Here is a 27,558-nt window from a genome sequence, read left to right on the forward strand (position 1 = left end):
CTTGTATTAATACATTCACAATGCTAAACTATAGCTATATTCATCCTCGATGTTTTGCGACAACCACAACACAATGCAACTTAACATAATGCACCCATTGCACACAACATTACTAACACCCATCCCCAATGTTGGAAACCCGTAATGCTTGAGAAGAAACTTGAGTATAAATACCATAAATGACCCGGCTAGTCCTCCGGCAAGAAGGGAAAATCCACAAAACAAAATGACTCGTGCGGCCCATGCTGTGTTCCCCCCTCCATTCATAAAAGAATTGGAGTTGTTGGCATCGCTAAACAAGTTTGATTTCTCGATAGAATTCACAATCAACATGCCGAGAGTCGAACAAATGAACGGAATCCAATCTACAAACGTTACGTGAACAACGGAAGCATTTACCGATTTAGAATAAACCGCGGCATCGACCATGCTCCAAAACCCAAATGCATACAATGCTCCAGCGAGATACACGCCCACAGACCTCAACTTTTGCGACTTGGGGAGCCGAAGTCCCGCCAAGTTGAACCGGAATAAATTACTTCTTTGCTCCATAATCGACTTCGGGGTGAGAATGGGTGATATAGTGGCACATGCAGGAACACGATAAAGAGAGGCAATACCGGATAAAAAAAACTAGGGTGAAGTAGGGAAAGGAACGCAAGTAGGTTATTTACGCTGAGTAAGCACCTAAAAGAATCTATATAAGTAAGATTGTGGATTAAGTCTTCATGAATGCATTTTTTTGACATGTCAATTTCGCAGCCATTAACAATTATTCAACGTCATTTATATCCAAAACAGTAACCGTTCCATTGCTGTCCGAGCAAACCACCACCTTTCCATCGTCGTATGATGTCACGCCCAAAACTGCGCCTTCTGACAATTTTAGTTGGCACACAATTTTCTTCGTCTGGACGTCCCAGAAGAGCAAGCCGGAACTCTCCGAACCCGATGCTATCAATGGGGTTTTTGTACAGGTTATAAAGCAGGTCTCACAGGTGAATTTGGTGCTGATATTAGGCTCGTCTCCTACTCCTAGGTACGTTTTGATAACCTTATTGTCCATGTAGTCCCAGAGTCTTATGGCACCATCGAGGCTCGAACTCAAAATATACTTTCCATTGGGCGATAGGTTGACGTAGGAAATGGGAAAGTTGACCACGTCAGATGTAGAAGCAGTTGCTGTGCCTTGACTGGCACTATTATATACAAGAGTCTTGAGACAGTAACCGGTTTCCAAGTCGAATAAACGCATGAGTCCATCGTAGGACCCGCTGACTATAATGGTGTCGTCTGGCGTGAGCGCTACTGACAGTATGGGGTCTGAGTGAGCCGAAAGTGTACGCAAAGTTTTGCCCGAAGTGAGGTCCCAAACGGTGATGGTTTCGTCAGCAGATCCACTCAACAAGATACTTCCACGCGATATGAACTTGACTGTGGTGACATGATAGGTATGTTTCCGAAGCACCTTCAAGCATTTGCCTCGAGAGATCGACCAGAGTCGTACTGTAAGATCATCAGATCCTGATACTAGAATGTCAGAATTTATAGGTGAAAAGTCCACGTCAGAAACCCCCTTAGCGTGTCCCCGGAGTTCTTGTTTGAGCGTTCCAGACGCCAATTCATAAACTCTGATGACCCCGTTGGACGAACAAGTCGCCATGGTTTTTCCATCTGGAGAAATTTTCACTGTATTTATGGATTCGGAGGGATTTTGTACAACATAGCGAACACTGTAAAGCCTGCTGTCGACTACTGTGCTTCCATTGGTTTCGGAAGTGGGGTCTTTTTGTTCGATGTCAGAACTCATAAAGAAAACAGACCGCGAAATTTGGCTGCGAACTGAAAGCTGCGAGAAACTGCGCGAAGTGGAACTGATTTGGCTGCGAACTGAATGGCTGCGAAATGATTCTATGTTGGCTTCGAATTCTTTATGATTTTATTAAAAACAAACTAGAACTATAGAATTCAAGGTTCTAGGCCAGAGGCTACTTTCGGGGCTGATCAAGTCTCATAATCTTCCTTCTCCATCTAGTAGCCTCCACCTTGTACTTCATCGGCGGCCCATGTACCTTGGCCAGCATCATCAATGTAGTTAGTATAGTAGACCGTTTTGCTTGGGACTCTGAAAACCACGTTTTAATTCGCAACAAGAATAGCTGTAGAAGTTTGGAAATTGTCTTGATACTCCAAAAGTCTTCTTCAGCTCTTGTACTCGCCAACTTTAGTTCCAATTCCTGTCGAAGTCCTGTGGGAGCATTGATTACTACTACCATTGGTTTCATCAGAAGAAGGTCGTCCTCGCTTGGTCCTGTCCACAATTTTGTCTGAAGTTCTTCGGATCTTCTCAAACCTCTGCTAGTAGTGGTAGCAGTAGGACTGGTGATTCCACTTGGAGTTTGAGTTTTGGCAATTGTAGCCAAGTTGAGGATGCTGGGCGTCAGTCCATAGTTTGTAATTGGAGGTGGGGCATCATAGTCAAAGAGGGTAATGGCAATTGGGGTATTTGGTCTCGGATGAGATTCCTTGGTTTGGAACAATTCACGTTCATCTGTCATTGGGATAAAAGTTGGACAAGATTTTAGTCCAATTTTGATTGGGGCAATTGATGTCGCCTTGGTGGTTGTTGCATAGTAGTTTGCCAGTGAAGGATCCTGGAAAAATTCTAGTAGTGCTTCAGGTGTCACGACTTCTGGCGGGGCCACAAGCGCGATAAAAGTGGTGAAAAGCGGAACGAAAATTGGGGAGGCTAAGACAGCAAACAACATTTGTGAAGAAGAAATGATCAGGGAACTTCGGCGCTTTAAGTAGTGTGGGTTTGTATCTGTGGAATGCTATGATTTAGCAGAACAAAATCGTGAAATAACACAAACTCTTTGATTTGCAACACAAAATCAAAAAAATGGCTGCAAATTACCGATTCCGCAGAACAGATCCAAAAATCCAGCCGCTTCCGCCTTGATCCGCAGAACAACTCCATACAATTGGTTGTGACCGCCTTGATCTGCAAGATGATTCAGCAGAGCATATTCAGTGAGGCGGGATCAAACGAATTGTCTCGCTCAACAATTAAAAAAAATGGCTGCAAAAACCACAAAAAATGGACGGCTAACTTTGGCTCATTTTTTCGATCCACGATTCTAGAAGGCTGCTCTCGATTTCATCGTACTGGGATGTGTATCTTCTTGTGGTGAGACTGTCTGATGGTTTGGAGTAGTTGCTGAATGAAGAGGGGAAAACCAGTCGTTGTATTAATGATCGAGTGGAATCGCCCTCTTTCATTATTTCCTTCAAGACATAGCGTAGATATTGAAGGATAATAAAGCGGCCGGTTATGCCTTCGGACTTCTCAGAGCTAGGACACACACTGAGTAGATTCAAAAAAAGCTCGTTTAGTGACTCAATCAACTCGTATTGTTCCGTCGTCAAATTTGCGCGAGACTCTAGCTTATGAAGTGCTCTATTGAGTATTTTTGCAAGCTCAACCCCAACCAATCTCTCCAAATCAGCCTGTTTCGAGGCTGTTCTGTAAGTACCACGGCGTATGGGCAGCGATGACAGCGAAGCTGGAGATGCCATGTCGGTTTTGACATTTGGAGTCGCCTTGATGGTACTGAAATCGAACTGAATTTCGGGAAACTTTTCGTCTTCGGGAGAGTCCGATTGCTTCCACTGTTGTTGGTTCCTGGCAATTTCTGATTCTATATAGAACTTTTGCGTTTTATCAATTTGATTTTCTTGATCCCAGAGCTGTTTGTTGGTGATGGCTTTGCGAATAAGAATAGCTTGATCTTCGGAAGAGACTGTATTGCTGGTGATGAAGCGGTGTTTGGATAGCTTGGGAGCACTGTAGCGTTTTGTAGGGTCCACCACAAAGCAATGACGTAAAAAATCACAGAGGTCTGCTGATATGTCAAGCTCGTCCAACCCGATAAGCTCAGCAAATTTGTCGTCGCTTGAGCACGTTGATATGTGACGGAGAGCCCTCATGGGAGGATAATCTCGCTGTAATGGTGGTTTACCAGTAACCAATTCGTAGGCACAACAGCCCAAAGACCAAAGGTCAGCCTTGAAGCTATGGCCACCATTGCTGTTTAAAATGACCTCCGGGGCCATCCAGTATGGTGTGCCGACGGTGGTGTTCCGTCGAGAAAAGTTGGAGGAGAGTTGAGCAGAAACTCCAAAGTCTGTCAACTTGACGTTGCCCAGACGAGTGAGAAGAATATTTTGTGACTTGAGGTCCCTGTGTATTTTTCCCTGGTCATGCAAATACTCAAGGGCAACAAGAACCTCCTTGAGAATTATGGCTATTGTTTTTTCGTTTTTCATTGGACCAGGCCGAAGTATATCGAAGATAGAACCACCATCTGCGAATTCCATCACTACCCACAATTGATAGTTTTTCACAAAACAGCCATAGAAACTCGTTATCTGAGGAAGTCGGCATTCGGATATTATCTGAATCTCCCGCAAAATGTCCAGCAAATCTGTCGGATCGTTTTCAAGATCGATTTGTTTGATTGCAACTTCGAGTCCAGATGCTCTCACGTGGCCACGGTAGACCACTCCAAACGCCCCTCTGCCAACTTCTTCACAAACCTCTAGTTCGTCTGCTGACGTGACTCGAACCATAGTCCGAAAAAAGCTGTTTAGCGGGTGTTAGCAACAATACTATTTGTATGGATTACGGTATTGATTTGTTTAGCGCGCGAATCGAATCTCATCGACTTATCAATAGACGGAAGGATTCATATAGGACTCATAATCGGATTCTAATCGGGATTCATTATTGGGATTCATAATTAGGACTCATAATCGGATTTCAATCTGAAATTTGAAACACTAAGGTTCATCTTGGACTTGACTTCTTAAATCTAAGGTGGAATAACTTGACAATTGTGATACAGAATCAAGTAAAAAAGAAGTAGACAGTTCATCTCCAAAAGCTACTTCAGAACTGCTAAGGGACCTTACAATCTGCCATACAACCTCGCGGCATGCTATTATCCAAGAGCTTGTGGAGAATACCACTACGTTCCTTTTGTTCAACATCAGCAACAAAAAGCCCAAAAAATCCAAATATCCGATGTACGATTTTTTCCTCTACGGGAGATATTGTGGCCCATGGAAAAGAAGTCAGACGGTCACAATTCATGGAGGAGTTTCATCTTGCTCCTAGAGACCTCCGCAAGTTTTCTCGTCCTCATTCGCAGATGGTTCCCTCACTTCACACCCGATCTCATGTGGTGCTATTCAACATTTTGGATGTTCGAGCTTTGGTCCAGCACGATAGAGTGGTTCTATTTGACTTGGTAGGCTCGCGTTCTTTTGAGCTGTACTCACATTCACAACTTACAAAAGCTCTTAGCTATAATCTTCGTGAAGAAAACCTTCCTGGAATGCCATTTGAATTCCGAGCCTTCGAAGCTATTTTTGAACATGTAACCTCCAATCTTCGAACAGAAATGAAGGTACACACTACAGTAACCCAAAACATCTTGCGTGGACTTGAGGATCACGTAGACACCGTTAAGCTTCGGTATCTTCTCACCCAGTCCAAAAAAGTGTTTCAGTTTCAACAAAAGGCTACGCTTATTCGAGATCACGTCGAGGATACGCTTGATCGAGACGACTATTTGAATGGTCTTTACTTGCTGGATTCTGCCGCTGGCCGGCCTCATACTGGCACAGATCATGACGAGGTGGAAATGTTGTTTGAATCTTACTACAATACCTGCGACGAAGTGGTGCAAACTGTTGCCAATTTGCGATCCCAAATCAAAACTTCAGAGGAGATAATCAACGTGGTGCTTGACTCAAATCGAAATGAGCTCATGATGTTGCGTCACAAGTTTTCCGTTGGTCTTTTATCAATGGGTGTTGTTCTCTATATTGCTGCGGTATACGGTATGAACTTGGAAAATTTCATTGAAGAAAACGACGGTGGGTTTGAATTTGCGGTTATACTAAGCTTCAGCTTACTTGCAGTAGTAGCAGTTATCAGTTTACGGCTGCTTAGACGAGTGCAAAAGGTGACGATGACGGGACTAGCCAGAGAGGACGTTCGAATGGTGAGACAGAAAGTGAAATAATAGATCGTGTATATATGCTTTAATGATGCAGTTCTCTTATCTTTTTGACTACAATCTCTCGCCCTGGAGAACTAACAGGTGAAGGTATGGGAGTGGTACCAGTTCTGAAAGGTCTCAAGGTAAAGTTATCTGCTGCCACAGGATGCGGGCTCTTGAGTTCTGGTAGACGCAATTCATCTCTGGGTGGTGTTAAGTTACGGTTTTTTTTCAAGCCAAGGCGGGTGTTCTCCTTCTTAGTTCGATATTTCTTTTCGCTCTCCACCAAGCTTTCGAACAATTGTACCCGCAAATCGACATCCAATAAGTCGCTCAATAGCCGTTGGTAAATGTCAATGGGTGGCTTAAAGCCGGAACTCGCCTTTGACAAAGAGGGACGCAAAATAATGTGAACGAATGGAACCGCTCCTATGGCGGACATATCGTTCAAGGTACTCGATACTTGCTTTATTTTGTCCTCATCGTTGGGCGCAACCAAATCACGGTCCACGGTATCAGAGAAGCTGTAGTTGGGAATTTGACTCAAACCAAACACACAGCAAATATGCTCGAGAAGATGCACAAGCGAACTCAAATTGCTTCGTGGGATTGTCAAGAGAATGCGCAAAGTGTCGTTACGCTCATGGGTGTAGCTGGAAACCAACCCGTCGTATACCATGAACGGTATAACGGAATCGCTGATTTCCATAAGCCAATTTTTGACAAAATTGATGACATTGGCAAGCAGCGACAGCTCGAGCACTAGTAGAATGGGCTCCATTACAGACCTATCGCTCGCATTTGCATCGAGAGTCATATCTGGCTTGTCATACTGACTTATAAGTGAAAGAATTTTTTCCTTTAGTTGCCAGTACGAATGGTGGTCGAGAGGAGCATGCCACAAATCTTTTGCAGTACCATCATCCTTCTCCTCAATGATACTTGTTGTACGATAAAGGAACAAAGGAAGGGATGCAAAGCTCAAGAGATCCCCTTCCACGGGAATCTGTAATGGAATGTCTTTGTACAAATTGAACTGATGCTTGATGTTCTGAAAGTAGTTGTAGGTTGTTCGATGAGGATCCAGTCCCGCGACAACAGATGGGAAGAAGATCCCAGTGCTATTGTTTGACTCAAGCAATTCAAACTCAGCTTGATAATTTTGAGGCTTGTTGATGGAGGAGATGAAAGTGGTTGCGAGTTCATGAAGACGTTTTGATGAGGCTAATGATGAATTGTAGACAGCTTCCAGCATTCGAGTTAAGGATTGGTAAATTAGCTCGATCCGTAATTTTTCAAACCGCTCTAAAGTTTGTGCTTTATGATTAAATTCCTCAATGAGCCTATGGCGAGTTCGTTGAAGCTGAATATACGTTTCATCATATCGTTGCTGTACCTGAGACTCAGCTTGATCGATATTACCGCCGAGCATCGTGGACATGTTGACCACGAGTGAATTGAATCGTTTGGTTGTATCTAGCCAGCGCTTGTTATCAGCCGATGGAGCAGTGCTTGGCTGCAGATCCCCGGCAACATAGTGTGCAAGATCTGACCATTCGAACCACATACCTTTACTTCGAAACTTTTTGGCACCCAAGAATGTACCTACCAAGAGTTTTGCGTCCACGAGTTCTTGACCAAAATGCTCCAATTCTCTCATGGTAGGATTCAAGGCACAAGGTCGATTCTTTGTAAGCCACGCACAGAGCAGCTCGCTGGATATTACGGTATTAGAGTGGCCTGGGAGTGGGAAAGACCTCTTCAGACTTGGAATCGATTCAATCATGTCCTCGACGAGCGACGAGAGTTTTTGTGGAGAGAGCTTGCTGAGATAAGTTCCAGAGGCGATAAGCTGAGGAGACGGCAGCAGCTCACTATTTTCAGCCTCGTCATCCGACGCTTCCTGGACCACCACCGTATTTGCTTTGGGGGCCTCTTTGCCTAGTTCACTTTTGCGTCGAGCTTCGTTGTAGTCTATTCTTAATTTTTCGACCAGTACTGATAATTGGTTCTGTTCATCATAAAGTTGTTCAAATGTCTCAATGGCTGCTCTAACCACCGGTTCATACACTCGAATAAAGCTGTTAATCTCCTCAAGCACCTGGCGGTCGAGAGCCGCTGCCAATATTTCAAGGCATCGCGATTCGGCCAAAAAGTCGTTTCTGTATGTTTCTGTTGCAGTGGCAATCGTTATGGGTGGTGATTTGTTTGTAGAAGAGGTCCGAGAGTGTGAAGGTGTTCGCTTGTTATCATATTCCAATTTTGAAAAAGTCTTGTTATCGTCTTCTGATTCATAAGCTTCTGAATTATTCAGGATGTAATTTTTTTCAGAAAAACTTCCCTGCGAGACTCGTGTTCCACTAAACACCCTTCCGCTAACACTGCGTGACCCTATGGAGCCCGTGGGTGTTTCAAAAGGGGCCCCAATTCCGCCAATTACATCTGCAAATCTCTCTTGTGAAACACTATTGGATCGTAAATGAGTAGTATAGCGAGCTACGAAGTCTCGAAGTTCATGTAGTTGTCTGAGCGACTGCTGCAGTTGCACCGTAAGAGCCTTGATCCCCAGTCGGTAGTCTGCCGACCAATACAGATTGGCGAAAGGCATCTGTGGAGAAAGAGTGGGTCGCGATTTAAATTTGATTTGAATTTGATCGCGACATAAACACAGGAAATCGAGTAAGAGTGGCTGATTCAAGTAGTGGAAAGAGGAGTTGCTTTCATTGTTGTTGTTACTTGTTGTTACTTGTTGCTTGTTACTGAATTTGGTTATTGGCTAAATTGTCCAAACCATCCATTTCCCTTGATTTCATTTCTAGTATCACCACTATATCGTGAACTTTCATGTCCGAAATCCTTACTTTGCGTTCCGAGGTGGAACAGTTGGAGGCAGAAATAGAAAAGTTCTCCCAGGAAAAACAACTTGCTTCCGTGAAACTAAATGAACTAAAAAATCAGCCCGATCCACCATCACAAATATCAGAATCAGAGCCAGAATCTCTGCTGGATTCCGAATCCGAGTCCCAACCAGCACCCATCTACCACAACCATTTTGACCCAGAAGTTGCTCGAATATTGGAAGAGGCAAACAAAGTGAAAAAAAAGTCCTCTCCAGAAGAAACTGCCAGTATTTTGTACGAGAACATCTTTCGATTTACAGGAATTACTGCTTTTCCAATCAACAAATCCTTGTTATCTGCCGACGAGGAAGTCTTTGGGATTCGGTTTGATACTTATTCTAACCACGAGCGCAAATTCGTGGCACCTCACTATGTCATTCTAAAAAAGATACCTCACGAGAAAGAACCTAATCATCACCGCTGGTCGGTTTTTCGCCATACTCTCCCAGTGTACATTCCTGTGAACGAGGCTGAATCTGTGTTGGAATATGGGCAAGAGGAGGTGGACCAAAGTGTGGTTAAATTCTCCAAATTGGTTTATGGATATCTTTCACAAACGCAAATGAAGCATGATATTTTTGCAGCAGTGTCACTGAATCCAGATATACGACGCTTGGAGAAAGACTTGGCGTGCCATCGAGTTCGATTGTTTCTCGAATCTGGCCAAGAATTGGTTATTCATTGTGATATTTCGTCCGTTATACTGGCCGAGGTTGTAGGGAATGCCGAACTATCAGCTGCGTGTGAAGCGGTTCTCTCGACTGATATTGCTGCTCTAGAGGGTGCTCTAACTCGAGTACTTGGGATCTTACGTAGGTAGCAAAACATAAAACAATCTATTCTACTCTTTTAAAAGGCGTTACCAAAACCAGCTCCGGTTGGTTGATAACCAAGACCTCCAACGGGTCCGTTTGTAATCATCAAAGGTTGTCCAGTGGGAGTTTCCTCATCCTCCTGCTCAGCAGCCTTTCTCTTCTGCAAATCAGCATACAATTCGTCCATACGCTTGCGGTTCTCATATGCAATCGAGATCTCGTATGGCTTGACGAAATTACTCAAGTCGTGGAGCCACGACAACTCGAGAACATAGTCGAACTCAATCAAATCATAACAAACGTACAACAATGCAACGAAACATTCGTGGTTTCCTGTCTCCACAAAGTAATCCAACAATTCGTGGGCAATCTTGGTGGATTTTGATATGGCAGCAGTTTTGAGAAGATCCGCCCATAACTTGTCACTCTTCAAGATGGAAATAGCTTTGGCATACTTCTTGTTCTTGGCATAAAGAGTGGCGGAGATTTGTCTGAAAAAGATGATCTTGTGGTTCTCCAATCTCTCTGCCAAATCCAAAGAGTTGAATCTGTTGCACGACTCATTTTCAACAGCAGCTTTCAACGACTTGTAGTCTTCCTCTTCGATCAACAAGTCGTGGTAAGCACCGTTTACTACCGAGTTGTTCTTCTCCAAGACGGAAATCAAGAACGGTTTGATCATTGGCAAGTTGTCAGACTTGACGAACATGCGAACAACTCTAGGCAAGTCTAACTTGGGGGTCAAGACTGCCAACAAGTCCACTAAAAGTGATGGGTTTTCATTCATGTAAAAGTTGATTGCCTTGTAGTAGATTTCCAAGTTTGGAACCTTGACAATAATCTCCTTGAAGGATGAGTGATCAAAAGCAACTTCAGATCTCTTGATCATGGTCAATGCAGCATTGTCCCATTCCTCGTAATGACAGTATAAGAAGATCAACTCGGGATACAAGTGTGCTTCCTCACAGGCTGTCAACACTTTAGGAATGTTAATTCTGGACCAGAACAACTTCAAGTGCTCCATCACCTTCTCTGGGCTGTACTTACTGTACAAAATAGCCAATTCTGTGAACATACCCATGTGGGCACGCTCCAAACCTAAACCACTCTCGAATAATGCGATCAATTCATTGAAATATCCGTTGTGTTCATAGGTTCTGACCAACTCAGGAAGTTCTTCAGCATCGATAATCAAGTTCAAACCACAAATTTGTGCCAATCTGAATTCCTTGTTCTCGATACAAGCAGCATTCACCTTCTTCCATACGTCGATATTGGAAGCCTTTCTGGCACAATCAACAGCTCCTTGATAGTCTTCCAAGTAGACCAAAGTCGTGGCAAGCTTCGAGTATTTGGAAACGTTGGAGTACAAGATCTTGGCGCCCTTGTAGTTCTTAGCAGCAAATAATTTATCACCAATTGCTTCCAAGTCTGCCACATTTGGACCAGCAACAAACTTGTCTATCTCGTCCAACTTGTTCAAGTTAGCAAGACAGTTGATCATGGCTCCATCGATGACACTTTCTCTCAATGTCTCTCTGGCCATTTCCAAGAATGCTATCAATTCCTCCTCCTTACCTGCATGTTCAGCGATTTCAATAACATGCTCATAGTTTTCAGGATTTTTCGACTTGACGTAAGAGTCAATAGCTTCGGGAACCCGCAAACCGTTCAATTGAGCAGTACCCAATTGGTACCACAAATCCGAAGTGTCGTATTTCTCAGCGTATTGCTCTCCACGATCCAACGACATGATGTCCTCGACCAAAACCTTCATAGCTTCATTTCTCATTTCAAACTTATCATATACTTCAAAAGCCTCCTCGTACAACTGGTTGTCAACACACAAGGGAGCAATCTCTTGTGGGTCAAACTTATCAAGCTTCTCAATATAGTTCAGCACACGAGATGGATCAGCTTTAATGGCTGTAAGGATTAACAAACCTTGCAACGACGTGTTGTCATTGAATGGAGATGGCTCTAAGATGATTTTTTCCAACAATTCGATCAATTCCTCTTGCATGTCATTCTCCATAAAAGCCTTCACGGTAATTGAAATAGGTTCCGGATCATTCAATTCAGGAATTCCAGTGGAAATAACTTGATCGACTAATTGTCTTCTGTGAGTGTTGTCACTTGTCAAAACCTTGCTCCATAATGCGAAGTCAGATTTAGACAACAAGTACCTTGCCTGATACTTGTACATCTTATTGTCATTGGTGATTGCAATCAATTCATCATCATTGGAACCCTTAGAGTAACAAATGTAGGCGAGGTAGGGGTCTCGCTTTTCACAGTACTTACCAACTGCCAAAGTATCGTAGTTGTCATTCTCCTGTAAGAATTTTTCAGGGCTGTTATTGGAATCGATGTAAATCTTTGCCAAAGTATTAAAAACCTCTTGATCAGTGGATCCACCTTCCAAAGTTTTCTCCAAGAAAGGAAGCAAGATCTTGAGTCTGTTTCTCTTCTCAACTTCTGCCACAAGTTCCTTGATTGGTACTCGTCCGATAACTGATGCGAGAAGCCCCTTGATGATGTTTTCGTCACAGTCAACGTCCAATAACCCAGCGACCACTTGAGGAGTGTTAGTAGGGTTCACCTGTTGCACGTAGACCTCGATAAACTTGAAAAAGTGATTTTTGTACAAATACAAAATCAAGTCATGAACAAAGTTGAATCTGTCACATACAATGATCAAAGGTAATTGGTCTTCCAATTTAGCCTCTTTCAAAAAGTTCTTAACCTTCTCCCCATTGTAAATATTATTGTCACGCACAACTCTCTCAATTTCCTTTGCTTGGTTCATCTTGGCAGCAGTCTGAATGTATTTGAGGACTACATCAGGATCCTGAGTGATGTTGACGATGGAAGATAAGTAATAATACAATCCTTCGTTACACTTGAACTCTTCAAAGATTTTGATAAGAGTCAATGGACCAATCAAATCAGAATACTTGGTGGCCACCTGAATAACCACTTGCAAATTCTGTTTCATGTTATTGCTCAAAAGCTCCTTGATACAAGCGACGGATTGTTGGACGTTCAACTGACCGAAGTATTGAACCAACCAGTCGTTAGGCAAGACGTTGGTGTGCACAATAACTCGCTTGATGTCCTTGAGGTCGTCATAATGCTCCAAAGCTCTTTGAAACAAGCCCAGTTTTTCACAAAGCTTGCCAATTGTGGGTTTATCGTAATGAGAAAACATTTGATTTCCCAAGATGGCATCGGCAACCTGTGGGGCATGGATTAAATTGGTCTCCAAAACCTTCGTTTGCAAATGACCTTCTGAGGGTGAATCATTTTTCAAGGCATCTAACAAGAAAGCAGTACCTTGTTGGATATAGTTTTGGGAGAAGAAAAGATCAGCAATATTTTCAACGTCCAATTTGGTCTCAGGGCTTGCTAAAAGCAGGGTGGCAAATTCGGAGGCTTTGTCAGGGTTGACTCGAACCAAGTTTTGAATAAGGTGAGTGAAATCAGGATGATAATTGACTCGTTCACAATATGGCAAAATCTTGTCAAACTGGCCCAACTCAGCTAACGATGATACAACCTTGATGTGGTTGTTGGCGCGGATATACACAGCCAAAGCCAATGCAGCATCTGCGTATGACTTGACAATGTCACCCAATTCTTCAGAACAGGTCAACTTTTCTTCCTTCAACCATTTCTCAAACAATGGTTTGCGGTCTTGTTGAAGAACAGGCTTTGCCAATTCAATACTTTCGTACTTGTTCAAGGTACCGCGGTCCAACAATGTGGAGAAGTACTGTAAGATTGGAGAGATTTGACCCGGTTGAGGAGTAATGTGTTTCAACTTATTGATAGTGTCCTGAGTACGCAATTGATCACTCAGAGCTGCAACTTTAGCAGCATTGGTGTAATCGCCTTGGTTTAAAAAGTTTTGGAATTGTTGCTGGAACAAGTTTTCAGCACCAGGGAAACCTCCACGCAGGGAAAGAGCGAGAGCCAAACTGACGTTTGACAACTTTTCAAGCACATAAGGCACGATTTTTTCGCGTGCCACCTCGACGGACAACACCTGACCTGCCTTGTTGATGGCAATTATACCTGTGCCCTCATTATAGGCCGAGGCAGTGAACACAGGATCGGAAGAAATCCGGTTGACAAAGAGATTGGTACCTGTTTCGATATCGTACAAGTGAATAAAACCATACTTGGTGAGGATATAGATGATTCCATACTTGTTCAGCGCCTGCAACGAGATGGGGAAGTCGCTGGCGGCATCGGCTGGGAAGTAAATGTCCACCAGTTTTTTCTGGAAAGGTGGATTTCCTTCAGGGTGGTCGATCTCGATGATGTGCAAGTTACCCTCGCCATTAGCGTTCTTGTTACCCACACAGAACACCTTGGTAGGGTGAGGAGCGCCGTTCAATTTGATTTCAGCAAACTTGGACACATGGCCCTCAATTGCTTGAGAAACGTTACGAGATTTGGAGAAAAGCTGGATATGACCAGCAATCCGACCGTTTTCCTGGGCAATACCAGTTACAGCATACCAATTGAGCGCTGGTTCGGCGACAAAACTGATGATCTGCGCATTGTTAAGCGAATGGTGACGATCAGTCAACTTAACAGGACCATCATTGGTGCCATCAAAAACCTGCCACGTATACAAGGAGTCCTCAGTAACGAGACCAAGCACCTCGGGTGTCAACCACCGCCAAAACACAACCGGCTGAGACATGGTGAATGACTTGAGTCGTTGTTTCGTTCCCAAGTTGAATATTTGAACCGTGGTTCCATTGGCCCGGAGCGAGATAACAAACTGAGACGGATGCATGATGGCGCTGTCTGCACTCATGTTCTTCCTGGTTACTTCGTTACCATTTTGGAGATCTATGATGGCCACGGTGTTGCCTTGAGGGCCCTGTTCTCGAACACAGACATATTTATCAGATTCCAAAGTTGTGGACCGGAAATCCAACGATTGAGCCGAGATGCCCAACGCTGGCAAACGAGCCAACTCGGAAAAGTCAATGGGGATATCTGACATTCCGGCTTTGAACGTTGATGTTTGTCAGGAGTGATTTCAGTGGGCGAGTGCGGGTGGGGACCGCGCACTGACGATGTGTGCAGGAACCGGACGTTGCTGGACGTCTGGTGTTGGATGTCCGCCATAAACTACATAGGTACATAGGTACATAGGTACAAAGGTATACGGTAAACTATGTGGTATTTTATATCGGCGGTCTCACGCGGGCAATTGCATCCTCCACTATATCGTTGGTGATTCCTGTAGGAGTGTGGTCACTGGGCTGGGATCTATGTTCGTCAATGTAGCGCTTGGCGTATACCCACTCACTGCCGTACCAATCGCCGGTTAGCATAGATATTTCTTGTTGACGATGTTTTTCAGGACCGTTCCAGTGGCGCGAAAAGATGGTGTCCAGTTCCCAGTCGACCTGGAAGTAGGTGACTTTTCTGATTGCTACCTGAACAAATGTGGGAGTTAAAAATAGATCGTTCTCTTCACCACCTCGTTCGCTCAGAGAAATTGTATCCGATACCTGCTCGACAAAACCATTTAGCTCTTCCTTCTCTCTATCTTCGTTCTCTGTTTTTTTGTCTTCTTCGTCGTTCTCTTTTTTTTCTGTTTGTTCACCCGATTCACTATTCTTCTTTTCTCGCTCATGCTCGTTCCACACAACCATAGCTGCTGCCACCGTCCTCACCCAATCTAGGGTTCCAGTAGGGGGCCGGGCCCCCATAGAGTTAAGCGAACAGAGCCGATGTGTTCGAATGTGCACTAGCAACGAATAGATATACCCTCTGATTTCTGCCGAAACGAAAACTTGATCCACGAGAAGCCTCAATGCTAGCAAGTCGGGAACTACAGCAACAGCAAGCAGATCCAGATCCAGAGCATTATAAAACTGGGAAAATGCAAATTTATGGCGCAAGTGAGGCACCAATTGAGGAGGTGTTCCATCTTCTCGTCGTTTTATAACCGGTATTATCATGAATATCTGTGGACGAGAAGCCTTCAGTTGTGCAAATTGAATGGGTTGTGGCAGTAATCGCAGGGAATTGGTATTGTAGGAGTCCAATGCATTTATAAAATGTATGATTTTTCGTTGGTATGATGCAGAAGTGGTTTCAAGATTTTTGAAAACTACTATATTGACAAGTTCTGGATGCTCTCCTCCATTTTGTGGTCTTTGAGTTATCATCTCCACAAGTTTTTCCTCTTTTGGTTCCTCTTTCATATCAACCACAACATGTGAGAGTTTGTAAAAGTTTATTATTTGAGCAGTTAATGACTCTACTGCAGACTCCACGCTGTCCGTGAATAACGCAAAGCGTAGCTGTGAAATCACAGCCACAGAAAACGCGGTGAATAGATTATTCATCTTGGAGCATTGGCGTGTCTGTTCGGATCATTTGCGACTTTTGATTATTGGAGACCCAAACACCCAGTATAAGCGCAACAACATTCCATTACGATCTTTGATCAATTCAAGTCGGATTAAAAAGGTTCTGAGATCAGTACTGCAATCTGAATTGGTTGCGAGTTCATTCACCGCATTGATACTCAGTTCGCATCCAGTTGCGCGGACAATTATGTGAATTGGTTCATAGACACATATATATATAATCCCTACTTTTATTGAGTATAAGCCCCATATACACGGACATGATATACTAAAATTTTATTCGTCTGCCTTTTTTGCACCATTTTATGAAAAGAATTCAAGTGTTTTTGAATGTATCTGCTTGTTTCATTCGTGTAATCCGTACTGCCCTTCGTTGCGCAGATATTCCATTTTTTGCAACCATTTTGTTCCGTACAAATCACATAGTAAGTCATGCCATTGACATGATTTAAGTATTCATGTCCATGCTTCTTTTGATTTGCTTTTACATTCAACCTCTGAAGTAATACCATGAAGTATATTCCACAAGTAGTGCAGTGTTTCCTTTATTTAGACTATTCCTCGGAAATCTGCATCGGGGAACTGCTTAAGATTTATCAATATAGACCATGAATCCTAAGGTTAATTGAGTAGCTGTCCTTAGATGGTGAATGCTATGGTCTTGTTTCATTACAGACACATCCTGGCGTTTTCCGGTGGACAGTACGGTGAAGATACCCTTCGATGAAAATACTTGTATATAGACAAGCTTTCAAGCCACTGACCTTATGTTCCGTTTCGAATGTAATCTGCGACTTCTTTATGGAAATTGGTTGGTCAAACCCTCAATCTAAGACCACTTTTACGGTTCACTTCTCGAAAGATTGAGTAGATACCCCTGATTTTCTGTTTCTGCTTGTAATTGATAAATTGTTTTGCAATTTGTTTTCCCATCTCTATCTTTGCCTCGCGGTGGGAGTGTACAATCGCATAAAAGCACTCAATGTCACACATTTCTGGTAGCTTTGTGAAAGTTCTAAAATCCCGGTATCTCGTTTTTATGGCTTGAAATTCATTCCACATTTCAAGAGAATGCGATTCCCATGCTAAAGCCCTCCATTTTGCACACCTTTCGAATTATGTGGCGACCATCTCCTCACACAAATAGGTATGATCAGCAAAAACATATTGCAAGATTTCTTCGACACGTGCTTGGTTATTCGGTACGCCTGGAATTGTACTTGAGTCAAACGGTGGACATTTTGGGGCGAGAATGTTATACAAGTCACATCTCAAAGAAGTGATAAGATACTCGAAGTGGCGCATCTTGGTTTCCTTTGGAGAAATATGGAAATATTCAATATAGTCACCTTTGAAAAAATCTTCTTCACAAATTCCTTCCAAGTAAAGTTTCCTTGTCACTGGATACAATTCAAATAGACCTCTTTCCAATGCTGCTCTCCACACAGACAATACCTCATAATTTTTCGAGTCTCGGAAGTAATTTGAGACCATTCCCAATTCTTCGAATTATAGTTTGAATTACTGTTTCAATCTTGTCGTAAGTGTTAACTGAGATTTCATTCTCATTGAGAGTCGAGCAGTCAGCCATCTCTTGTGTTTAGTCAATGTAACAATAACGACTTTAAAAAGTTTTTCGGAACTTCGAGTCGTCAAGTCGTTTTGAACTCAATCAAGATGACCTGGTTTTGTGTTAGATTCTGATACGGAATTATCTCTTTCTTATTCTCCTGAAATCACGAATATTGGAGGGACTCCACTTCGACGATACCACTCCTTGTCTTCTAAAGTCATTCCAAAGCACAAATGGTGTTTCCCTACATCGTTTCGCCGTAGTTGTTCTGGAGATAAGAGGAGATTCCAAGTTCAATAACGGCTTCTGAATAGTAACAGACCAGATGCTAGCCAGATGCTAGCCAGATACTAGCTCAGACCATAGTCCAAGCTACGTCAAAATTGGTAAACAGTCTTCATTCAAGCAAGACCCTGAGATCAAGTATCGAGCAATTTTGGTTGCAAAAATTTCACCGCATTGTACAAGACGTGCGGCTGCGAACCTTGTGTCCAATAACTGCACATTACCAGTGCTAGAAAATGTAACATAAGAGACAAATTAAGACTCTCATTTACAGTTCATTATTCTTTCCTCGAAGATGAGCAAATTGAGCGATACTATGTTGAAGCATGATAAGGATCTTGAACTACGGTGCTCTTTCCATGCAAAATTGAAGAGGATCAATGCTAATTTATATACTAGAATGTTCAATTGGAGGTCAACTTTCAAAATTCTAATCTTCTCAGTGAGCAGTAGAGTCGATCTAATTGTTGGTAGAAACTTTTATGAACTCACAAAGTCTATCTCATTGATATCAAAACCCCCAATTGAGTATCATGAGTAAATAAACTCAAACCATTCATCTCACTCACTTAGAGCTTACTTTCACAATTCCGCATGTAATAACAATTTCTGACTCTTTATACCATTGTATCTTTCACCTATTAATACCAGTCATAGCGATTTCTCATGACATCTCAATTTTGCTTTATATTATAATTACTGCCTAATCTCACTCAACTCAACAATCCATTCTCATCTTTTACAATCCACTCTCAGTTCTATTCCACCAACCATTTCACCCACAATTTCAGACGACACTTAACAATGGCTGCAACATCCATATGCACGTAACGGCATCGCGCCAAGCAGCAACTTCACCCGCAATGTTGTGCACCAGTGCACCATGACGCGGTCGCGAAGAATCGGCTCAAGACTTGAAAAATAAACAGCACATATCTGCCAACTCCCAATTGCTTGCATATTGGAGTATAATTATTAGTCTTTTTGCTCCAGCTCATAATTTATTTCTGGTGAATGGGGTTCAACCATTCAAATATGTCATCCCAAACTGTGGAAACTCGTCTCCATTCGTTACCCAAATTTCTCCGGTCCGAGCCTTCACCCAAAATTCAAGACTCGGCGTTTCCACCTTTTAAAATAGAGCATCGGTATCGTGGGGTGTATGAGCGTGCCGGCTTTGATGTGAATCTTGGATCAAACGAAGCAAAACATCCACAACAAAGACATAATCCGTCACCTCCCTATTCATCTGCATCTTCTATGGGCAAACAAGTCCATAATAATGGCACCCATCATCGCCAGCGTCTGCAACAGCTGATGCACTCTTACCAGTCTCGACTGCAACGTCTGTTGCCTAGCGAAAACGGTTACGATGGTTCCTCGCATGTACAAACCAGACTCTACGGAAGCTCTGGAGATTTGCCTGAAGGCTATTCTACGCATCTGCCTACAAAATCCGTGGCGCTGGTGAACCTGGCACCGCTGATGAGGCTGCAACAGAGCCAAATGAGTCGCCAGTATGCCTATCAACCACAAACTCAACACCAAAACGAACAAATTGCCAAGAACTCTGGAATGCAGCCGCAGCCCAACTCTGAACCAAGTCAAGAGCCACAAGCTAACCATCTGGAAGGTGAAAGAGTCGTATACGAGCAGTATGATCCACGCAAACAAGCTCGTGCCTTGCGCAACAACTCAACTACAAAGTTGGCAGAATATGATAGACAACCCTCCTCAGCAACCTCGTCAACATTTCATCAACCAGTGCCAAGAATAGAAGAAACCTTAGAAATGCAAAATGCTAACAAATCAGTCGATTCGGTGCTGTCAACTTCCGCCGTGGTAGGAGCCATCGGGGACCGTGCGGCTCCTCCAATGCCGTATCCCACCGCTCCATATCCTTACGAGAATGATTCGGGCCATTCCACCTATGTCTTTTCAGAACCAGAACCAAATCATACTTCTCTGTCAACTGCATATTCAACAAACCTGAAACTACAACAGTAAATATGACAGTTTCGACTTTTCTCCCCAGCAGGAGCCATCTAGAAACTTCAACGAATTTGCTGGCTTGATTTGAACCACCCTGTTGAAATGGACCCCCTGTCTTGACCAACTGGGCGTCATATGATGCTGATAATACCCAGGACAACGAAAGGCACCGTCTATCCGCATGAACTTGCAAACTTCAAACGAGATGTCGAAGACCACAAAGCATATACTCCGATTTCTCCTCCGTTACCAAATTCTGCTAGACAGGGTCCTCCCGAGTTACCCACAGCATCCCCCACGGAGTTGGGGCTCGCTCGATTTGAACCATACAAATCACCTGTGCCGGCTATAGTCACAACCATGGACGATGGAACAGTTTTGCGGAACAGCACGGACTACGAGCATTTTCTCAAGAGTGACAATTTACCGCCTCGTTCAACCATGCGTCAAAGTCAATTTTCAACGGTTAGCTCGATTATTTCAAAAGACGGTGAAGCACATTACGATGACGACCATGAATCCGAAGATGAAGTTGAGCGTGAATTAGAAAGACAACTCAGAAGTTTAACTGTCGGCGACGATGCTGAAGCGTATCCTGCGCAAGCAGCTCCTACCGAAAGGAAAATAGTTGACGCCGTGCCCACTATAGCATCTCCCAACTCCGAGTATCCAAATGATTCGGATGTTGATCTCAATACCGAAGATAGTCGAAGACTGTCCATCAAGCCCCTCAAAACTGAAAGAATCAAGAGCATACAATCAGAGGTGAAACCTTTAAGTCCCAAAGTACACCAGATTGACGAAGAACTTCGAGGCATGAATTTGGGACGTGATCCAATAATTTCAATACCTGAGGATTTCGAAAATAGTGAAGAGGTGTTTCCACCAGGACGAGGACCTTGTCGGAGCTGTAAAAGGAACATCGAAGTTAATGCCACCGGAAAAGAAAAATCGGTTTATTCTCGTACTGGAGAACTTAGTGGGCAATGGCATCGTGGGTGCTTTAAATGTTCATATTCAGGTTGTAAAGTGACTTTCAAAAAGTCGGTGCCTTGTTATGCATTCAACGATCGGCCATATTGCAACCACCACTACCACGAAGTGAATGACAGCTTGTGTACCGAGTGCGGTAGTGGAATCGAAGGTGAGTGTATTGAAAATGAGCTCCAGCAAAAGTGGCATATTTCGTGCTTGCGCTGTGAACATTGCAGCCTGACTATTCGAAGCGATTACTATCTCATTAATGGGACAACCTACTGTGAAACCGACGCGCTTGCCATTATCAATGGCCAATCTTATAGCGATGCAGATGGAAACCTTCGTGGCCTTTCGACCACTGACCGCATCGAAAAGAGGAGAACTCGGATGATGTATGTGGAACTATAAATGTGTTGAGGATGGTGTATAATAGAGAAACTTTGTCAAGTAAGTCTTAGGCGTATCATACGAACATTAATGTACAAATAGTCATGGCTTTGCTGCAGTTCCTTCGGGCTACTTGGACTTGGGTTGCTGTTGCAGTATGAGAGCCATTGGGTTCCTCTTCTTCTAATTCGTCATCGGTAATAATAAAATTGTCTTGATCAAAGTCTGCCGAATTCAATTCAACGTTTGTTCCAGATTCTAAATCATCAAAGTTTCCAAACACAAAAGCGTCATAGTTGGCACCGGCCCTATTGTGGTGCAATTTCTGTTGCATCTTGCGGTAGATGATAAAAGTCGTCAAACTTGCCGCAGCTCCAGTGACCAAGATACTGATTACATCTATGATCTTTGTAGAAGTATCTGTTTTAGCGTCTCCAAACTCCTTGATTTTGTGCCCTACAAAAAGGTGGATCAACATTTTTGGAGATGTAATCACAGAAGCTCCAAGGTACACCCATGCGGACAACTCAGGAATGGCTGCTAAAGCTCCGTTGGAAAGTGAGTATGGCAAAGGACACAAGCGAATCAAAACCAACAAGAAGAGACTCGAGTCTTCACGAAGAATCTCAGCAAAAGCACGAAACTTTTCATTGGAGTTGACAAGCCTCTCACCTTGACTTCTGAGAAAGTAACGAAACACAAGAAATGCCACGAATGAGCCAGAAACAGAAGCCAGTGCAAGCAAGGGCCAGCCATAGGGAAACCCATATACCATACCGGCAAGAAGAGACAAGGCACTATAACCAATAAGGGGTGGGAAACCAACAAAGAAAACGAGTAAAAATAGAATTAATCTTCCACCAGGTAGTTTGGCCCAATCATCTGAGATTATAACAAGAAGTTCTATAAGATATTTGTGGAAAATCAACACAAGAACTCCTATCACAATTGCCACCACTCCACCAATTTGAATAAGAATTTGTCGTATTTGCAGTTGACTTCTATACCAATCCAAAGCTTGGTTGTTGATTTGGTGCAAGCCTTCGGTTCTATTCCCGAGCTCATTTCGAACCCTGGCAAAGAACCCTGTCGCAGGAGGCTCTGAAGCAGAATGAAGTCGGGGCATAGACTTTGGTTATTGAGAAATATGTGGCAAGAATAAGTGCCTATATATTGAGATTGTCTGGTGCGCAGTATGGGTTCGTGGTGCATGGATGCCGCAAGCAGGGCTCGAGGAAGACGAAAAGAAGCCTTATTGTGCTAATTATGTTAGGTAGGGAGAAGGTTCAACTGAGCACTACAACGGGATAATTGATATCGAGGGTTCAATATGGAGATCTTGGGAAATTTACAACGAAAGTTATGCATATTTTACCAAAATTTGCAACCGTCAAGTTATCATGATGAAGTTATTTTTAGTTGATACCAGTTAATGGAGCTACCAGAAGAGTTACGAACTGATATGATAGTTAATGAATCTTGTGACGGCTGGAACTTGGTCATCGTTAGCTTAAAACGGTTTATCAGTTACATAATCCAATTTACTAGAAACGGCAAAATTCTGGTATTTGGCAGAAAAGCGGCAACTTGAAGGGAAAGCTCAAATACAAAGTGACCCAATTGTTCCACCAAGATGCTTTGCCGCTCCTCAAATTTCACATTTAGTTGATTACATAACACAACATTTTTGTTGCAAAAATTGTGAAATGGCAGATAATCTCGAGATGGAAGTAGAACTGGAAGCGTGAACTGATGAACAGGACCAATTGAATATGTGCTTATATCTGGGTAAATTTGGCATCTAATGGCATATACAGGAGAAAGTAGCAAGGTGAAGAAACTCAAACTACTGTAAAGTGGCCATTAATGCCCAATTCGTAATGCCAATTCGGCGCGGGCTATGGCCGAAAATGAGCCGCCTAGAAACGTCGGCACATTTCGGCAATATTTTATAAATAGCAGTAACGGCCCGGCACCGGTGCGGCTCACGGAACAAATACCCAAATCGAGCATGTTTCGGCGCGCGACAATGGCTGCAACCTTGCCGAGTACTGTGGCTCTATCTATGGTGTGGCGGAATTTGTTGATGGAAAGTGGTGAACAAATTCAAAGATCTTCAAAATATACTTACAAATTTCATTGACAAAATATATTTACAAAATACTCACAAAACGTTTACAACTCACTGACCATGCCCACAGCTTTGATCGACGTTGATAAACATCTTTTTGAGCCCATAGTGAAGCCAGGCTACGCCGATTTGGACCAGAAGCGGATCCAGTCTTCTCCATATACCGAAATTGACCATCTACTAAATCTTGATGATTTGCAGTTTGGGTATCGAGCAATAGCCTTGGCGCTTCAATCGTTCGAAATTACCAGTCAAAGATACGCTTTTGACCCATATGACGACTCATTCAATATACAACAAATCTGGCAGCTAGCACACGAGTATGCCATAAAGCTAGGAAAATCGTTGCCCACCACCGAAATTTATGTGATTGCATTTCGTTCACAGCTTCATACTGAAACACAGCAGAGCGAAGAGAGAAGAGAGTATCTTGGTCAAGTAGACAAAGCATCGCACCAAGAAGCCAACTTATCTGGAGGACTTCTCAAGTATTGGTTTGGAACACCAGAAGATACCCTAGGAAGAAATTTGGCAACTTGTTGGTGGAGAAGTAAGGAAGATGCAAAAGCTGGAGGAGGAGGAAAGGCCCATCGTCAAGGTATGGCCAAGGTGAAAGGATGGTTTGGTCATTGGCAGGTGGAAGAGTACAGGGTTGTTTTTGGTGCGGATAGATATAGTATAGAACGCATAAACTAAAAGTCTCGTTAAAGTATCCAAAAGTCAATTCAGTCAATGCTAAGCTTCGCGCCGCACCAATTGGTCCAGTCTTTTTCGGTTCACTATCTTTCTCGATTCGCCGATGCACGTGACCAGACATACCCTAGATAGCGCCGTGGCGGGGCGAAAATTATCGAGGTGACCACAAAACTGTGGCATTTCTAACGCTTATTGCCACAAAAATATTACCAAACGAGGAATCTCGTTATTTTTTACGGGCTACAACTCTCACAAATTCCACTTGTGTGCAGAAACTGTCGCCATAGTGCATGTACGAAGACACCTGTATATGGTAATGGTAGCCTATCACTTATATAAGTGAGCAGCAATCCTAATCTTTTCAGTTTCCTTTGGTTACAATGTCTACAAATCAAGGCGTTGTAGAACGTGGCTCGAGCGATGATCCCACCAAGGAAAACTTTATTGAGGACCAGCGGGTATATGACTCCGACCTGACTTCCGGACTCCACGTTATATTCCGAAGGTGATTTTGACCTGGTTTATTTGAACAAGTTCCAGGGTTTTGGCAAATGCTATTGACGAAATCGGGTTTGGACGGTACCAAACAGGGTTGTTTTTCGTTGCTGGATTTGGCTGGTTTGCCGATAATGCTTGGCCTATTGTGACGTCCTTGATAGTCAGCAGACTCACCGAAACTGATGGTGTTCATCATCCGCCCAACCGGGCTCCATATCTCGTTTGGCGCAAAACTTGGGACTTTTCGCCGGAGCTGCGTTCTGGTCGTTCTCGGCAGACATTATTGGCCGCCGGTGGGCTTTCAATCTTACGTTTTTGATCACCGGTGTGTTTGCGGTGATAGCAGGTGGCTCTCCTAACTTTGTAGCCATTGGAATATTCGCTTCATTTTGGAGTTTCGGCGTGGGGGGAAATCTTCCCGTAGACTCGGCTATTTTCCTCGAGGCGTTGCCGTCTACTCATCAATGGTTGTTGACGGCCATGTCGGCGTGGTGGGCTTTGGGCCAACTCGTGACCAACTTGATTGCCTGGGGTCTTCTCAGTAACTATTCTTGTGACGATCCTTTGAATTGTAAAAAGGCAGACAACAAGGGATGGCGCTACTTTTTGTTCACTATGGGAGGATTTACACTTTTGATGTTCATCAGTCGGTTTGCTTTCCGAGTGTTTGAGTCTCCTAGGTTCCACTTGGCTCGTGGAGACGACGTCAAAGCCGTTGAAACCATCCATAGAATCGCCAAAATCAATCGCAAAGAAAGCACTTTGACCATAGACGACTTGACTCAGTTTGACGACAAATTGGAATCTGGAAAAGTGGAAAACAGATTGGTGAAAGAAAAACTCGAAAGGTTCAAATTGACTCATATCAGGCTGTGTTTCGGCTCAAGAAAAGTAGCATTTTCTTCAGGCTTGGTTATCGCAGTGTGGGCATTTGCTGGTTTGGCTTTCCCATTATACAACGCTTTCTTGCCTACGTATCTTGAGATGCATGGAAATAACGGACAAGAATTGTCGGTGCACGAGACTTACAGAAATGCCTTGATTGTGTCGGTAATAGGTATTCCCGGTGCGATTATTGCAGCCATTTTGGTGGAGCTTCGTTTGGGCAGAAAGGGAACCCTTGTGTTATCGTTCCTTTTGACCGGGGTATTTTTGTTCATTTCAACTACGGCGAAAACAGCAAATGCTAATTTGGGCTACAATTGTGCATTCTCGTTTTTCTCCAATATTATGTACGGCGTGCTTTACGCTTACACTCCGGAAATTTTCCCCACCAAGATCAGAGGAACCGGAATCGGACTTGCGGCATCGGCAAACCGGATTTTCGGAATTTTTGCGCCGATCATTGCCATATTTGCTGACTTGACCACCTCTGCTCCAATCTACGTTAGTGGAGCTCTCTTTTTGTTGTGTGGAGTTTTGTCGGCTTTCTTTCCTTACGAGCCCAGAGGTAAAAAATCTTATTGACGATTAATCTAGATTGGTGATACACAGGAGTGAATCATCCATTGCGCTTCAAATTGTAGGTATGAATGTAGTTGTAGGTGTAGGATTTGCAACTTATTTCCTGCACGCAGCTTGTTCTAATAAGGGCTTAAATTTTATTCCGCGGAACCAACTACCGCATCGGGGCATCGCACCCGTCTTCCCCATATAAATCTCAAGCTTGCTTTCACCACCATCATCATGTCGTTCACAAGAAATGCAGAAATAGCCCAATTCGGCGGCAAATTGTTCAAATTGTCACACGACCTGTCCACAACCAACACTAAAATGGACGTAAATGTATTTGTTCCTACAACTTCTGGCAAAGTTCCGGTATTGCTCTACTTATCAGGCTTAACTTGCACTCCCAATAATGCCAGTGAAAAATCGTTTTTACAATTTTTTGCCGCCAAATACGGCTTTGCAATTGTGTTCCCCGACACCTCGCCTCGTGGTGCTAAAATTGAAGGAGAGGATGAATCTTGGGACACTTTGGAACTGGGGCAGGTTTCTATGTCGATGCTACCGAGGAACCATGGCCTGAAAAATTACAAAATGTATAGCTATGTTCACAAAGAACTCCAGGAAAAGTTGGCAGAGGAGTTCCCCAAGCTTGATTTTGAAACAATTTCCATCGCAGGACACTCAATGGGTGGGTTTGGTGCATTATCAGGCTTCTTTACCAACCCTGGAAAATACAAGTCTGTCTCAGCTTGGGCTCCAATTGCAAACCCGCTGACTTGTCCATGGGGTAAGAAAGCCTTTGGCAACTACTTGGGCTCTAACGAGGAATTGTGGCACAAGTACGATCCCACTCATTTAATTGGTACTTACCAGCATGAACATCAACCGGATATCTTGATCCATCAGGGTGCAGCCGACGGATTTTACTATAAAGACCATCAATTGCAACCGGAAAAGTTTGTGGAAGCAGCAGAAGCATCCAATTACAAAGGTAAAGTCGATTTGAATGTGGTGGATGGATACGACCACTCATACTTTTTCATCAGTTCGTTTGCCGAAGCTCATGCCAAGCACCACGCAAAACATTTGGGGCTCTCTAGTTCGTTGTAGTTGATAAAGCTCGTTCCCTATCTAGTTCCCTTCATTTAGTGTCATTATACTTCTCAGCAAACTTCTTCTCCCATGCATCGCACCACTTAATCTTTGTGTCGCTGCCTTTATTTGCAGCCTTGACTACTCGAACAAGCTTGAGACATTTGGAGGTTATGTCCAGTGCATACTGCTTGCACTCGTCGCCAATGTAGTTTTCAAGCATCAAATCCACTATGAGCTTGTCTATGAGAGCCACAATATCTTTTTGGGTATTGTAGATAGAGTTGATG

At 43.4% G+C, this 27,558-nt stretch overlaps 15 protein-coding genes across 15 annotated transcripts; 7 read left to right on the forward strand and 8 right to left on the reverse strand. All coding sequences in view use genetic code 12, as the record gives it.

The window, feature by feature from the left end:
- Nucleotides 1-15: 15 nt before the first annotated feature.
- On the reverse strand, nt 16-552 carry PGUG_02627 (uncharacterized protein; the record flags this gene model as incomplete). The annotated part of the gene is made up of 1 exon (XM_001484848.1): nt 16-552. One exon carries the CDS (start codon nt 550-552, stop codon nt 16-18), a length of 537 nt encoding a protein of 178 aa, XP_001484898.1.
- A 220-nt stretch (nt 553-772) lies between these two features.
- On the reverse strand, nt 773-1,810 carry SWD3 (Swd3p; the record flags this gene model as incomplete). The annotated part of the gene is made up of 1 exon (XM_001484849.1): nt 773-1,810. One exon carries the CDS (start codon nt 1,808-1,810, stop codon nt 773-775), a length of 1,038 nt encoding a protein of 345 aa, XP_001484899.2.
- A 178-nt stretch (nt 1,811-1,988) lies between these two features.
- On the reverse strand, nt 1,989-2,768 carry PGUG_02629 (uncharacterized protein; the record flags this gene model as incomplete). The annotated part of the gene is made up of 1 exon (XM_001484850.1): nt 1,989-2,768. The coding sequence occupies one exon, from the start codon at nt 2,766-2,768 to the stop codon at nt 1,989-1,991; it is 780 nt and encodes a 259-aa protein (XP_001484900.2).
- Nucleotides 2,769-3,108: 340 nt separating this feature from the next.
- On the reverse strand, nt 3,109-4,632 carry PGUG_02630 (uncharacterized protein; the record flags this gene model as incomplete). The annotated part of the gene is made up of 1 exon (XM_001484851.1): nt 3,109-4,632. One exon carries the CDS (start codon nt 4,630-4,632, stop codon nt 3,109-3,111), a length of 1,524 nt encoding a protein of 507 aa, XP_001484901.2.
- A 365-nt stretch (nt 4,633-4,997) lies between these two features.
- On the forward strand, nt 4,998-6,092 carry PGUG_02631 (uncharacterized protein; the record flags this gene model as incomplete). Its single annotated transcript, XM_001484852.1, has 1 exon — nt 4,998-6,092. The coding sequence occupies one exon, from the start codon at nt 4,998-5,000 to the stop codon at nt 6,090-6,092; it is 1,095 nt and encodes a 364-aa protein (XP_001484902.2).
- Nucleotides 6,093-6,111: 19 nt separating this feature from the next.
- On the reverse strand, nt 6,112-8,676 carry PGUG_02632 (uncharacterized protein; the record flags this gene model as incomplete). Its single annotated transcript, XM_001484853.1, has 1 exon — nt 6,112-8,676. The coding sequence occupies one exon, from the start codon at nt 8,674-8,676 to the stop codon at nt 6,112-6,114; it is 2,565 nt and encodes an 854-aa protein (XP_001484903.2).
- A 236-nt stretch (nt 8,677-8,912) lies between these two features.
- Nucleotides 8,913-9,788, forward strand: CTF5 (Ctf5p; the record flags this gene model as incomplete). The annotated part of the gene is made up of 1 exon (XM_001484854.1): nt 8,913-9,788. The coding sequence occupies one exon, from the start codon at nt 8,913-8,915 to the stop codon at nt 9,786-9,788; it is 876 nt and encodes a 291-aa protein (XP_001484904.2).
- Nucleotides 9,789-9,817: 29 nt separating this feature from the next.
- CHC1 (clathrin heavy chain) lies at nt 9,818-14,806 on the reverse strand (the record flags this gene model as incomplete). The annotated part of the gene is made up of 1 exon (XM_001484855.1): nt 9,818-14,806. One exon carries the CDS (start codon nt 14,804-14,806, stop codon nt 9,818-9,820), a length of 4,989 nt encoding a protein of 1,662 aa, XP_001484905.2.
- Nucleotides 14,807-14,990: 184 nt separating this feature from the next.
- Nucleotides 14,991-16,163, reverse strand: PGUG_02635 (uncharacterized protein; the record flags this gene model as incomplete). The annotated part of the gene is made up of 1 exon (XM_001484856.1): nt 14,991-16,163. One exon carries the CDS (start codon nt 16,161-16,163, stop codon nt 14,991-14,993), a length of 1,173 nt encoding a protein of 390 aa, XP_001484906.2.
- Nucleotides 16,164-19,059: 2,896 nt separating this feature from the next.
- On the forward strand, nt 19,060-20,052 carry PGUG_02636 (uncharacterized protein; the record flags this gene model as incomplete). The annotated part of the gene is made up of 1 exon (XM_001484857.1): nt 19,060-20,052. The coding sequence occupies one exon, from the start codon at nt 19,060-19,062 to the stop codon at nt 20,050-20,052; it is 993 nt and encodes a 330-aa protein (XP_001484907.2).
- A 120-nt stretch (nt 20,053-20,172) lies between these two features.
- PGUG_02637 (LIM domain-containing protein) lies at nt 20,173-21,423 on the forward strand (the record flags this gene model as incomplete). Its single annotated transcript, XM_001484858.1, has 1 exon — nt 20,173-21,423. The coding sequence occupies one exon, from the start codon at nt 20,173-20,175 to the stop codon at nt 21,421-21,423; it is 1,251 nt and encodes a 416-aa protein (XP_001484908.2).
- Nucleotides 21,424-21,478: 55 nt separating this feature from the next.
- Nucleotides 21,479-22,528, reverse strand: PGUG_02638 (uncharacterized protein; the record flags this gene model as incomplete). Its single annotated transcript, XM_001484859.1, has 1 exon — nt 21,479-22,528. The coding sequence occupies one exon, from the start codon at nt 22,526-22,528 to the stop codon at nt 21,479-21,481; it is 1,050 nt and encodes a 349-aa protein (XP_001484909.2).
- Nucleotides 22,529-23,593: 1,065 nt separating this feature from the next.
- On the forward strand, nt 23,594-24,229 carry PGUG_02639 (uncharacterized protein; the record flags this gene model as incomplete). The annotated part of the gene is made up of 1 exon (XM_001484860.1): nt 23,594-24,229. The coding sequence occupies one exon, from the start codon at nt 23,594-23,596 to the stop codon at nt 24,227-24,229; it is 636 nt and encodes a 211-aa protein (XP_001484910.1).
- Nucleotides 24,230-25,207: 978 nt separating this feature from the next.
- On the forward strand, nt 25,208-26,194 carry PGUG_02640 (uncharacterized protein; the record flags this gene model as incomplete). The annotated part of the gene is made up of 1 exon (XM_001484861.1): nt 25,208-26,194. The coding sequence occupies one exon, from the start codon at nt 25,208-25,210 to the stop codon at nt 26,192-26,194; it is 987 nt and encodes a 328-aa protein (XP_001484911.2).
- A 219-nt stretch (nt 26,195-26,413) lies between these two features.
- Nucleotides 26,414-27,286, forward strand: PGUG_02641 (S-formylglutathione hydrolase; the record flags this gene model as incomplete). Its single annotated transcript, XM_001484862.1, has 1 exon — nt 26,414-27,286. One exon carries the CDS (start codon nt 26,414-26,416, stop codon nt 27,284-27,286), a length of 873 nt encoding a protein of 290 aa, XP_001484912.2.
- Nucleotides 27,287-27,558: the final 272 nt, after the last annotated feature.

The sequence above is a fragment of the Meyerozyma guilliermondii genome, genomic scaffold (assembly GCF_000149425.1).
Source record: "Meyerozyma guilliermondii ATCC 6260 scaffold_3 genomic scaffold, whole genome shotgun sequence".
Taxonomy (NCBI): domain Eukaryota; kingdom Fungi; phylum Ascomycota; class Pichiomycetes; order Serinales; family Debaryomycetaceae; genus Meyerozyma; species Meyerozyma guilliermondii.